Below are 12525 nucleotides of genomic sequence, written 5' to 3' on the forward strand. Positions count from 1 at the left end.
CTGTGATGGTAGCAGGGAGCTGGGAAAGGCTCTGGATGATGTCAGAGGGGTATTTTCCTCTTCCATAGCCTTTCCTCCAGGGGTGCGGTGGGCATGGAATGCCCGAGTGGATTTGTGGCCAAGACCTGGTTTCACATCCTAGCAGCCTGCCTAAGGGGGAGAGGAGCAGAGCAGAGCAGAAGAGAGGTGGGGCCAGTAGGGAGGGTTAAGAGCCCACCCAGGTCATAGGCCGCCCCCTGCAGCCACCTCTAGCCACCCGCCCCGTGCCCGGGGAACAGCGGAGGTTGGGCGCTGGGCTCCCGAGTCTCCTGGCTCCTTCCCCTCATCCCTGGCTGGCCGTGGCTCTTCCAGGGCAGAGCTGTGGCTCGTTCCTCTTGTCCTACTCAGCCCCACTCAGGGCCCAGCCGGTCTGGGTTGCGTGGATTGGTGTGGGTTGGGTGCAGGGTACCTGCTGTGTCTTGGGGTGCTAGCCGTGGTTCTGATGACAAAAAAGGATTCTGCTTGGAAATGAGCCTGTCAAGACTCCCTCCCACTGCCTTCAGTAAGACGTGGTGTGTGAGCAGGCGTGTCTGGGGTCGGTGATCAGTGATCAGTGGTGAATGGGTGGTGGGAATGAGTGTCTGGGTCACCCTCTGGGGAGGAAGGTCTGAGTCTAATGTCCCATCCCTTTCTTTCTCAATCTGTACATGTCTCTGTTCTAGTGGTGGCTCCTCTCCCTTCCTCCGTTGAAAGGAAGCTTCTCCTTCCTGCACCCCTACAGCTCTTTCGCCTCCATCTCGGCTCTTCCCAATGTCCCCCGGTCCCGCATGCCTTCCCACCTGTGGCTGCCTTTCTCTCGCCTGTCCTGCTGGGCCAGGCCCCCCACCCTGGCCCTCTAACCTGCACGCGTCCTAGCTGTGGTGGCTGTTCTGTGTCGCATGCCCCCGCTCTGCCCTCTTCCCCTGCCGTCCCCACCCCTTCCAGAAGCTGTGCGGGGGGATTGGGGGGCAGGGGCATCATGAACCCCTGGGGTGGAGGGGGACCGGGGGAATTATTCCCCTGTTTCCTGCTTTTACTAACGAACCTGCCATTTTTGTGTCTGGACTTTGATTTGTCTGAGGGAACAGTCGGGTTTTACTAATCTCAGTCATCTCCCTCCTTGCCTTCCCCAGAGACCTTCCTCCATTCCCCCGACCCTTGGCTTCCTTTCTACCCAGTGCCCGTCTCCCCCTTTCTCTCTCTTCTTCCCCCACCCCCAGGCTGACCACCCCCCCTTCCTCTGTGCACCCTGTGTTACCCTGCCTCCTGCTACCCTCTCCCCACCCCCTGGGCCGGGGTGGCTCTAAAATAGGGACAGATACAAAAGGGATTAAGTCAGCCCTTTCCCAATGGGGGCACCACGTGGTGGTGATTTGCGTAAAGCCATGGCGGGCAAGGTCAGATCTGTGCCCAGTCTGGAGGGGAGTTGAGGAGGGTCCCCCCCAAGTCAGGTCCTTCTAACTCTGAGGGTGAAGGCAGGTGAGCTGGCTGAATGGACTGGCGGAAGAGGGCCCATAGGGTGAGGAAGATGCCAGTAGCTGGTGCCCTGGCTTCTGGGGCTGGGGAGGGAAGACACCTGAGTGGCTCAGGCTGCTGGTAGGCCGACGTATATATAGAGCGAGGAAGAGCCTCTTCTGGGGGAGCTTTGGGGCTGGGAGGGCCCTCCTCATGCACAGGAGCAGGGTCATCCCATCAGAGCAGTCTTGGAGGACTGAGATTCTGTCCACCAAAGGCCCCCGAGGCGCTGGGTTCATAGATGGGACACAGGCAAGTGAGAGCCAAGTGTGGCCCTGGGTCACAAGGTGACTTGACATTCATTTTAATGATGGAGTCCACAATCCCTGGACTGTGCTGGGATTAGTAGGGTTACAAGGACACATCAGGCCAGGGGCCTGGCCTTCAGGAGCTGACTCTGTAGCTGGGGTGACCAGACACAGGCTCAGGAACTAATAGTGGCCCAATTCCTGGTCTCTCAGTGCAGCCCCGGGAGTGGAGATGGAGGGCAGGATGGAGGCCCCTTCCCCCTGCCTCCCTGTCTTACCCCCATCTCTGTGTCCCAGCCCCCTTCTGCCCTTTCTCCAGCCCCCTTCTGCCTGTTCTAATCTTGTCTGCATGTTTTTGTGACTAATACTTTGACCCTTCCCTTTTCCACCCAGATCTCCACTTCCTAGCCTCGGGTGGGGTGAAGGGAAGAAGAAATAAACAATAATGACCAACCCTCCCCTTAAAACAAGACTCAAAAGCTTCAAAGTGCCCGCTTCCACAAAGACGCCCCCTTACCTCTGTCCTTGAACCTAGTCCCCCCAGCACAAGATTTGATGGCTCCCAGGAGGGGGCCCCTTCGGCCCCTCCCCTCTCACTGTGAGGCTCCAGCCCAGCATGAGGGGGACTCGAGGGGCCTGTAAGGGACGTTCCCCTTGGCCCCATTCTGCCCATGTCCCTCAGGTGTTCCTAACACCCACTCTGTGGCCCTGCAACAGTGGAACCCTGGCAACCAGTCACTGGAAGATGGCTGGTGGCATGTGGGTGTGGACTGATGTGGGGAGGACATCACGGGCTGCAATTAGAAGGCCCCAGTCTCCAGACTTGGCCCAAAAAGGGGGTGCTGAGGCATGTTTGGAGTGTGGGATTGGGGTGAGCTGTGGCCTGCAGAAGCACAGTGTCGGGTTCACCGCGAGTCAGCTTCCTGATCACCGCTGCAGGAGCCTGACCGTCCTAATCCACAGCCTCCAGAGAGCGGGGGCTTATGGTCCCCTGGCCCCGGCTCTTCCCCACAACCTGGCTGGGTGTGGGATGCTCCTACGGCTAGACTTTTCAGGGGTTAGGTGGACATTTGTCTGGGGAGCAGGGAATCAGGAGTTCACTGTATTGTCACTGCCCCCCAAGGTCACTTCAGCCTTCTCCAGGCCACTACTGAGCCCCTTTCACCTCCTCAGAGCACCAGGTATGCCCCCATCCCTACCCATCTTGCTTTCTTACCTGACTTCTCAGCCCAGAGTCAAGGTAACATGAAGTTAACCTGTCCCCCTCTGTTCCTTACTCTGGCCCCGATGATGGTGGTGGTGAATGAATCAGACAGACTGATGAATAGGCCAACGGCTGCCCTCTCCTTGGGGGACAAGGGAGTGACTTGGAGAGTAAAGAGACAGACTCAGCAAGGGGGCTAGGACCAGTTAGGGGGGTGCTGGTGGGAATCAGCCCTGAAGGGTGCTATGTGTCCCCCAGGAAGTTCCAAGTCTCCCCAGGAATATCTGGGTTCCTGTTCCTCATGCCCTTGCTGTTGTCTACCTCCCTCCTGGCTAAGATTGAAAGGACTCCTCCACGCCCTGCAGGGAGAGCTGCAGGGGAGTCCAAGCCACCAGCACCCCAGGAGAATGGGTGTTCTCTGCCTTGTTTATGAAAGATGCTCTGAAGTCACATGGGGGTCCAGAGACCCCTTCAAGAGGAGAGAATCGAGGGCGCCACTTGCATCCTGCCCTGCTGGGGCCCCTCCCGAAGCTCCCACTCCCGTCCAGAGCCACTTCTTGGTGCTGTTCACAGTGAGCACTTCGAGCGCGCTTCAGGCCTCTGCCTGCCGCGCTGGGCCTTAGCCCACCCTGAAACCATCAAATCTTGTGCTGCCTCCTTCCCCCACTTCCCCCCCACACCCCCACTGTTCCTCCTCTGAGACAAGCAGACATAAAAATGGGGGGTCCCCCTCCCCTGCTGCCCCCCGGCCCCTCCCTTGCCCAGCCCGAGGCTCTTCCCAGGGAGTTGATGCCGGTTGTCTCCTTGTCTCTCCCCCTCCCTCCCTGGGCTGGGCAGGTGACCATCTCCGTGGACGGGATCCTGACCACCACAGGCTACACGCAGGAGGATTACACCATGCTGGGCTCTGACGACTTCTTCTACATTGGGGGCAGCCCCAACACGGCGGACCTGCCGGGCTCGCCCGTCAGCAACAACTTCATGGGCTGCCTCAAGGATGTGAGTAGGGCCAGGAGGGGGCCAGGGGTAGCCCGGGAACCGTGTCTGCAGTGTGATTCAGTCTGACCGGCCAGCTGCCTGGGGCCTCTGTTCTTTCTGGTCAGTGGTGGGAGATCTCTCTTCAAAACCTAAGGCCCATTGACTCCGGCTTCTCTCTTGCCTCCTTGAGCCCCAAAGGCCCCCGTCCTCTCGGAGGACCCTTGAGGCAGCTGTGTACAGAGGCAAGAGTGGTGGACGTGAACACTAAAGACCTGTGTTTAAGGCCCACTCACTAGCTCCATGACCTTGGCCAGGTCCCTTGACCTGTCTGACTCTTAGTTTCCTCGTCTGTAAAACGAGTGGTCAGTACCTACTTCTCAAGGCGGCTGTGAGGAGCAGATGAGAGCGTAAATGTCAACCAAACGTCAGTGGCGATTGTCCTGCGGTTATTACGAACTGCAATTCAGCAGCCCCGAGGGCCGCCGTGCTTGTGCTGGGCAGGGAGACAGGACAGAGAAATAAGTGGGGCAAGGGAGGTGTTGTTCACAGCCTCTGCTCGTGCAGTTCTAGAACAACGGTCTGGGGTGTGGAGTGGGGCCCCGGGGCTGGGTGGCAGGGGCCCATGCCGCCGGGCAGGAGTGGCCAGGCCCTAAACTGCTTCCTCTTCTTCATCCCACCCCCACCCCTCGCTGCAGGTGGTGTATAAGAATAATGACTTCAAGCTGGAGCTGTCCCGCCTGGCAAAGGAAGGAGACCCCAAGATGAAGCTGCAGGGGGACCTGTCTTTCCGCTGTGAGGATGTGGCTGCCCTGGACCCTGTGACCTTCGAGAGCCCTGAGGCCTTTGTGGCGCTGCCCCACTGGAGCGCCAAGCGCACCGGCTCGATCTCGCTAGACTTCCGCACCACTGAGCCCAACGGGCTGCTGCTCTTCAGCCAGGGCCGGCGGGCTGGGGCTGGGGCCGGCAGCCACGGTGCTGCCCCGCGGGCTGACTACTTTGCCATGGAGCTGTTGGACGGCTACCTCTACCTTCTGCTGGACATGGGGTCTGGGGGCATCAAGCTGCGGGCGTCCAGCCGCAAGGTCAACGACGGCGAGTGGTGCCATGTGGACTTCCAGAGGGACGGGCGCAAAGGTCAGAGGCCTCTGGACCTTCCCCTTTCCCCTGCCCGCCCCTCTCCACCCACCCTGACGGTCTCTTTGGCTGTTCTCCTCCTGCCCTCCCCTGGCCCTCCCAGCCCCTCTGTTGTCCCTGTTGCGTGGTGCCTTGGTGGAAAGAATGGCGTCAGTCGGACCCGGGCACACACCTCATGCTCCCACTTCCTGCGTGTGTGACTCTAGGCCGTCCCTCAACCCCCTGCAGCCTCAGTTTCCTTCTTTATAAAAGGATCATTAAACTGGGGTGCTCAAGAGGGAAAATCAAGAGAACACCTGTAAAAGCGTTAGTGCAGTGCGTAACACAGTGGTTATCCCGTTCTCTCTCTCTCTGTCTTTTTAAAACATTTATTTATTTTTGGCCGCGTCGGGTCTTATTTGCTGTGTGCATGCTTCTCTCTAGTTGTGGCGTGTGGGCTCCAAGGTGCATGGGCTCTGTAGTTGTGGTGCACGGGCTTAGTTGCCCTGTGGCGTGTGGGATCTTAGTTCTCTGAGCGGGGATCAAACTCGCGTACCCTGAACTGGAAGGCAGATTCTTAACCACTGGACCACCAGGAAGTCCCTATCTTGTTCTCTTAAAAAAACTTCCCAACCTTGCCTCCCTTCTATCTAGATTCATTCAAACTTCTTTATTAACTCACTTGAATATTTAGCAAGCACCTACTGTGTGCCAGGCGCTGTCCAGGGTGCTGGGATGGGGCAGTGCTGAGCTGGAGTCTTGGCTGGCTGTCCCGGAGCTTGTGTTCCAGTGGGGAGACACAGAGAGTAAACACCACGCTCCGCGTGGTGAGGTTCTTGCACAGTAAAGCAGCGAGGCGGAGGGCACTGGGGCCGGGCAGGTGCTGTTCTTGAATCGTCTGCTGCTTCTTGCCACCCCTCCTCTGCTCTTCTTTTTCAGTCTTCCTTTCCCATCCTCTTTCTGTTTTCTGCCTATTTCTCTTTACTTTTCTCCATCTTGCTGGACATAAGAGAAAGAATTGATATAAATGAGAACTGACACATTATCCAATTTAAGCTCTTATCAACGTCAGCTAAATTTTCATGCTCCCCCAGCTGTCGCTGCACGGGGCTTCATGTCTGGGTGGAGTGAGCGTCCCCGCACACACAGGGAGGAAGGGGCTGCCATGGCTCCCGGAGGTGTTGGCCTCTCGTGGGCTTGCTTGTTTCTTCCTCTCCTTTCCTCAGGGAAATGAGGCTTCCCCAGGCTTTGTGGTAAATGGCTTCGTCCTCTTGTTTTGTGTCATGATGGTACCAGGGAGTCTTCACAGAGCACTTGTTGCCTCCCAGGGTTTCCACATAGGGGATCTGTAACTCTCTAGGTTGGAAATCTACTCAGGTCTTGCATAGAACCCCAGGGCCTTCCGCTCTTCTCTGTCTTCAGGAAGTGGTCTCCTTAGCCTCGCTCGATCTCCAGAGCCCACACACCAGCCCTGGCTAGTCCTTGGGTCACTTTGACCAGTTCTTTTTTTTTTTTTTTTTTTTTTGCAGTACGCGGGCCTCTAACTGCTGTGGCCTCTCCCGTTGCGGAGTGCAGGCTCTGGACGCGCAGGCTCAGTGACCATGGCTCACGGGCCCAGCCGCTCTGCGGCATGTGGGATCCTCCCGGACCGGGGCACGAACTCGCGTCCCCTGCGTCGGCAGGCGGACTCTGAACCACTGTGCCGCCAGGGAAGCCCCGACCATTTCTGATGGCCCACATTTGTTCGTGTACACCAGCACAGACTTGGGACAGTCACTCCCACAAAGCTCTCTTTGACCTTCCCCATGTTTCTAAATTTTATTGTGGTAATTTATACATAACATAAAATTTACCATTTTAATCATGTTTAAGTGCACAGTTCAGTGGCATTAAGGGCATTCACATTGTTGTGTAACTATCCCCACCCTGCATCTCCAGAATGTTTTCATCTTCCCAAACTGAAATTCTGTCCACATAAATACTAACTCCCCGTCCCCCAGCCCCTGTTTACCACCATCCCACTTTCTGTCTATGAATTGCCTACTCTAGGGACCTCCTATACGTGTAATCACACAATATTTGTCCTTTTGTGTGTGGCTTATGTCACTTAGCATAACGTCCCCAGGGTTCATCCACGTTGTAGCATGTGATGGCATTTCCTTCCTGTTTCACAGCTGAATAACGTTCCATCATATGGACAGACCACCTTTTGTTTATCTACCCATCTGTCGTGGGACACTTGGTTTGTTCCCTTCCCATGTTTTAGAGTCACCTTGAAAGAAGACCTATATTCACTTTAATTTCCTTTTGCTGACTCTCCATTATACACCCTTTCCCCACCATAGCCTTCCACCCACTTCCTTCTTTCATATTCTGTTCGTCTGTGGAGAGTCCAGTTGGGTGGTGTCCGTGTCCAGGAGGCCCCACAGGGGGTGGGTGGAAGCACCTGGGGAGCCTGCTACAAATAGAAGTGTGGGTGATTGGGGGCCATGTTTGGGGGGCCGGGAGGAGCAGTGGGGATCGGACACCTTGTCGGGGAGGACAAGCCAGGGACCATGGTGTTAAAATGGGGCCCAGGGGAAGGGCCTCTCTGGTGCAGGGAAGGGTTTGCACAGAGGAGCACATGCTCCAGATGCGGAGCCAAGTGTGCAGAGGAGGCCCTGGTCCTGCTCCTGCCGCTCCACGCTTGGTGCCCGTGCTGTCTCTTACCACTCCCCACCCCTGATCTCTGCCCGATCAGGCCTAGCGTGGATCAAACCATCCTTATCTCTCTTTATTAGCCCCTCTGAGATAGGCAGACTTTTTGTTTTTATCTTTTAAAGAATTCTTCCAAACTTGAGAAAGGAGAGCGGAAGGAGAATGTATGGAATAAAAATTACGAACGGAATAAAGCTTCTAATGTATAGGTTTTGGTTTCTTGAGATCTCAGGAAAGGCTTTGAAGCTCGCACCTGATCCCAAATCTTTTTTCTAAGATAACCAGCCTCTCCATCCAAAGAACTCTTACAACGCAGAAGCTCCATGCTTGGTTTCCCTTTCCTGGCTGCCGTCCTGTCTCACAGGCTCCAGGAGCTGATCAGCCTGACTATCTCTCCAGGTCGGGGGGTGGGAGATGCAGGTTCTGGGGTCCTGCCACGTGGGTGGTACTTTGGCTCTGGTCCTTACTCGCTGCGGCACTTTGGGCAGCTTCCCCAGTCTCTCTAAGCCGCATCTGCCATTTCAAAGTGGGATCGTAAAGGACCAATTTCATAGGGTTACCGTGAGACTTAAGAGATATGATATACATGATGGGCTAAGTGCCTGGAAATATAATTAAAGCTCAATAAATGTTAGTGGGGGGAAACCCTTTGGATTCAAGCCTTTCAGCTTCCTTGGGGGTCTCTGCCTCTGACTCCTGGTCTAAGGGGCTGGCTGGGGGAAGGACATGTGAAGGATCCAGCCCTTTGGGGGCACGTCCACCTCCTGTACATCCTCTGAGGACTTGCTCTGGTGGGAAGGAGGAGTCCGGACAGAGTTCCACTGCACACTGCAGCTGGGCTGGGGCTGGTTCACACTGGTTCCTGAACTTGGCACCTTTGTCAAGCAGTGTCTGCAGCCCAGGGCTGCCTGCGGTGTGAGGGCAGGACATCCTTTTCTGGCCTGTGGGGTCTCTCAGTCCTGCCCCCCCCCCCCCCCCCCCGCCACTGAAGCCCACTCTTTCTCCATCTGCAGGCTCCATCTCGGTGAACAGCCGCAGCACGCCATTCTTGGCCACCGGGGAGAGCGAGATTCTGGACCTGGAGAGCGAGCTGTACCTGGGCGGCCTACCTGAAGGCGGGCGGGTGGACCTGCCCCTGCCCCCAGAGGTGTGGACGGCGGCGCTGCGGGCTGGCTACGTGGGTTGCGTGCGGGACCTCTTCATAGACGGGCGTAGCCGAGACCTCCGGGGCCTGGCGGAGGCGCAGGCGGCTGTGGGCGTCGCCCCCTTCTGCTCCCGGGAGACGCTGAAGCAGTGTAACTCCGCCCCCTGCCGCAATGGCGGCGTCTGTCGAGAGGGCTGGAACCGCTTCGTCTGTGACTGCGTCGGGACCGGCTTTCTGGGGCGGGTCTGTGAGAGAGGTGAGGCTGGCTGTCATCCCGGTGCCCCCTGCCCACCCCTGTGCCCCTCGTAGACCAGCCCTGGGCCTGCCATCCCTGCACTGATTCTCTGGGTCTTCTCTCTCCCTCCACTGACCTCTGCCTGTCCCCCCCTTCTCCCTCCCCCCACTCCTGGGGCAGAGGCCACGGTCCTGAGCTACGATGGCTCCATGTACATGAAGATCATGCTGCCCAACGCCATGCACACGGAGGCGGAGGACGTGTCTCTGCGCTTCATGTCTCAGCGGGCCTACGGGCTCATGATGGCCACCACCTCCAGGGAGTCAGCTGACACCCTGCGCCTGGAGCTGGACGGGGGCCAGATGAAGCTCACCGTCAACCTCGGTAACCGCCCTGCCCGCGCCCCTGGCCCCTTCCCCGACCCTGCCTCTCACCCACACCCCCTCTGTCTGGAGAAGTTGGTGGTGGTGCCAGTGAGAGATTGGTGGTGGGGAGGCGCCAGCCCTGGTCAGAGCCCCTGAGAACTTCGTCCCAGAGACGATGCACAGCGTAGGGCGATGCCTCGTGCTCGCGGCACTGTGGGGAGGGGGACCCCGAATGTGTCTGGGGTGTGACAGCCACCCTCCCGGGGCGCTCCTGGGTCTCGGAGGCATCTGTTCTGCGCGTGCACACGTAAGGACGTAGCTCGTTCCTGGTTGTCGGCTCATCCACTTGCTCATACGTTGGTTCATTCATTCGTGAAGCATCGCAGACACCAACTGGTGCTCAGCCCAAGCTCAGTGCAGTGGCAGATCCGGAGACAGGAGGACCCAGCCCTCACACAGCCGCCCTCGTCTGCTCTGCGTTTAGAGAGCCGTGTGTGTGTGTGTGTGTGTGTGTGTGTGTGTGTGTGAGATGCACAAGGGGACATGTCATCTTCCCCTTGTCTGCTTTCACATGTGAGTCCCCATAGCTGCCCCTGTTTTATAGATTGTGAAATCCATCTACTGACCTGTCCAGCATCACAAAGCGATAGTGATGGTCAGGGAAGACCCCGGACTCAAACGCAGGCCATTTGCCCCGAGGTTTGGTGCTTTCCTCATTGCCTCTGACAGAGCTGGGGGGTGGAGGGGCATCAGGGGCCCTTGCCACCTGAAGGCTCGATGCCTCTGCCCCTGCCCAGAGGAGGCACAGCTCCACTTCACCTGGCAGTCCCTGGGGCATCCATGTGGTGGGACCGTGAGACCTGTTGGACTCTCCGTAGGCTTCAGCTCTTGTGGGCAGTGTCAGAAGGAAAACAGCAGGGCTACTCATTCAGCTGACATTTATGGGACACCTTCTTAGTGCCAGTGTGTTCTGAACCTGGGGCTACAGTAGTGACTAAGGTGAGGTCCCACCATCATGGAGCTTTCAGTCAGGGGAACCCTGGAAGCTAGAGGGCCTAAGCTGCCCAGGCTGGGGTCACATCTGTCCCTTTCAGGCTAGCCTTTGAGCGTATAGAAGTGTAGCACCCAAGGGCCTGTCATGTGGGAAGTTCAGGCCCCTGGGGTTGCTTCTTGTGTCCTGGGCCTGGAGGAGAACTTGGGCTCTTCTGAGCAGGTTAGAATGCTCAACTGGAGAGAACACGGAGCTTTGAGCTTTAAATATTTATCTGGAGTCTATCTTAACATTGGTCTCCAGGGCATTTGGGGGACAGACTGTGGCCTTTTGGGGACCCATTACCTCGCTAATAAATTTATACTGTGTCCTTTCCCCTTTTGGCCACCTGGCCTTTGTACTCCTAGGACAAAGATTTGCCGAGTGAGGCGGGGGCTGGAGGTGGGGAGGTGTGCAGGCGGCCAGGGCCCCGGAGGTGGGGGACTTTAGGGTTCCCTGAAGCTCAGCTTCTGACCGCAATCACAGCCTACAGAGTGGGTGGGGGGTGGGTGGCAGTGGGAAGCGGGATGGGAGACACCCTTTGGCCAGCGCTCCACGGGTCTGTACAGCGGCCCCTGGCACCCCTGAAACGGTCACAGGAGGAAGGCGCCAGCCCAGGACCCCGTGCGTGGCCCTGCGGTTCTCAGACTGCCCAGGTTTGTGTACCCAGGGTGAGGTACCCCTTCACCCTGGCATGTGTTCTCGGTGTGGTAAGCACGTGGCTCTGTACTTGGTGGGAACACTGCAGGGGGAATCTGGGGCCTTCTATTTGCAGGGAGAGCAGATGCTTCTTCCTCATTTGAACTGTCTTAGTTTCCCTGTGAAGAAGCGTGGGTTCCTTCAGGTTCGACAGGAGGCAGCAGCCTTGGCCAGGACAGTGCCCTCTGGGGGACCCTCGGGACCTTTCACCCTCAGGATCTACCCTCTCCTTCCCATGGTTATGCTTTTCTGTCTGTGTCACATAAGTATTTAGAAGTTAAGGAACAAGGTGGCCAGCAGGACAGTCCTCCCACATCTCTCGCTGCCTGCTGTGCCCGCCTCCATCCACAGAGATGCCATTTCTAACGGCTCATGACAAGCCGTGACCAAATGCTTGTTGCAGACACATCTGTCCACAGACACCAAGTGATGTGTGTACAGGGAGGCGTGTGACCTCTGTGTGAAGCACACAAGCACACAGGTGGTCCACACCCAGCCACCAGCCTCAGGCTGTGATGGGAAGAGCACTGGGCCTGGGGCCAGAAGATCTGGGTTCTAGCCCTGGTCTCCTAGACTGCTGGGTAAGTCATTTCCCCTCTCTGAGCCTCTGTTTTTTTGTCTGTAAAGTGGGGATACGGATCCTCACTCTGCCTCCTTTCTGTGGTGGTTTTGAGGCTCAAATGGAATAGTGGGAGTGAAGACGTTATATAGATGCAAGCCACACACATAAAGACAGACCCAGCCGACTGGAAGGGAAATCGTACTGGGACACGGACCTAAGCTTAGAGCCAGGCCTGGGACTTGCTTCCACATTGCATGACCCAAGCTGGCCCCACCTCAGGAGCCCCATTCTGATCCCCATCCTGCTTGCTACCCAGGGCCTGCTCCACCGAGGCCCCGGTCCTGGTCCGGACTTGCTGCTGGAGGATGGAGAGGAGCCCGGCGGGCTTTGTCTTTGGCCTCGTGGTCCCATCCTGTAGTGAGGGAAGCCAGGCTCCCACAGGCAGCTGTGCAGCATGTCAGGGGCTCACTGGAATGACGCAGACTTGGTTCTGAAGAGAGCGGAGCTGCCCCTGGCCATGTGGCGGGAGGAGGCGCTCAGTGCCAGCCTCAGGCGCCTGGGTGTTTGCTGGGCTGGAGAGGGCCGAGAAGGCCTGAGGCTGCTGCCTCCAACCAGGCAGAGGTGCCAGAGAAGCCGGTTGTGCCTCCTGCCCCGGCCCCGGCCTCCACCACGTACGCCAACGCTGAGCCAGTTCCCGGAGCTCTGCTGTCTACGGGC

At 57.6% G+C, this 12525-nt stretch overlaps 1 protein-coding gene across 7 annotated transcripts in view; it reads left to right on the plus strand.

The window, feature by feature from the left end:
* The window catches only part of NRXN2 (neurexin 2), a 99803-nt gene that overhangs the window by 35909 nt on the left and 51369 nt on the right, over nucleotides 1-12525 (plus strand). For all 7 annotated transcript variants that reach the window (XM_060157614.1, XM_060157616.1, XM_060157619.1 and 4 more), the window contains 4 exons: nucleotides 3823-3984; nucleotides 4659-5097; nucleotides 8787-9173; nucleotides 9333-9536. In XM_060157614.1, coding sequence (XP_060013597.1) covers nucleotides 3823-3984; nucleotides 4659-5097; nucleotides 8787-9173; nucleotides 9333-9536 — 1192 coding nt within the window. The remainder of the gene's footprint in view (nucleotides 1-3822; nucleotides 3985-4658; nucleotides 5098-8786; nucleotides 9174-9332; nucleotides 9537-12525) is intronic.

This window comes from Lagenorhynchus albirostris, chromosome 9 (assembly GCF_949774975.1).
Source record: "Lagenorhynchus albirostris chromosome 9, mLagAlb1.1, whole genome shotgun sequence".
Taxonomy (NCBI): domain Eukaryota; kingdom Metazoa; phylum Chordata; class Mammalia; order Artiodactyla; family Delphinidae; genus Lagenorhynchus; species Lagenorhynchus albirostris.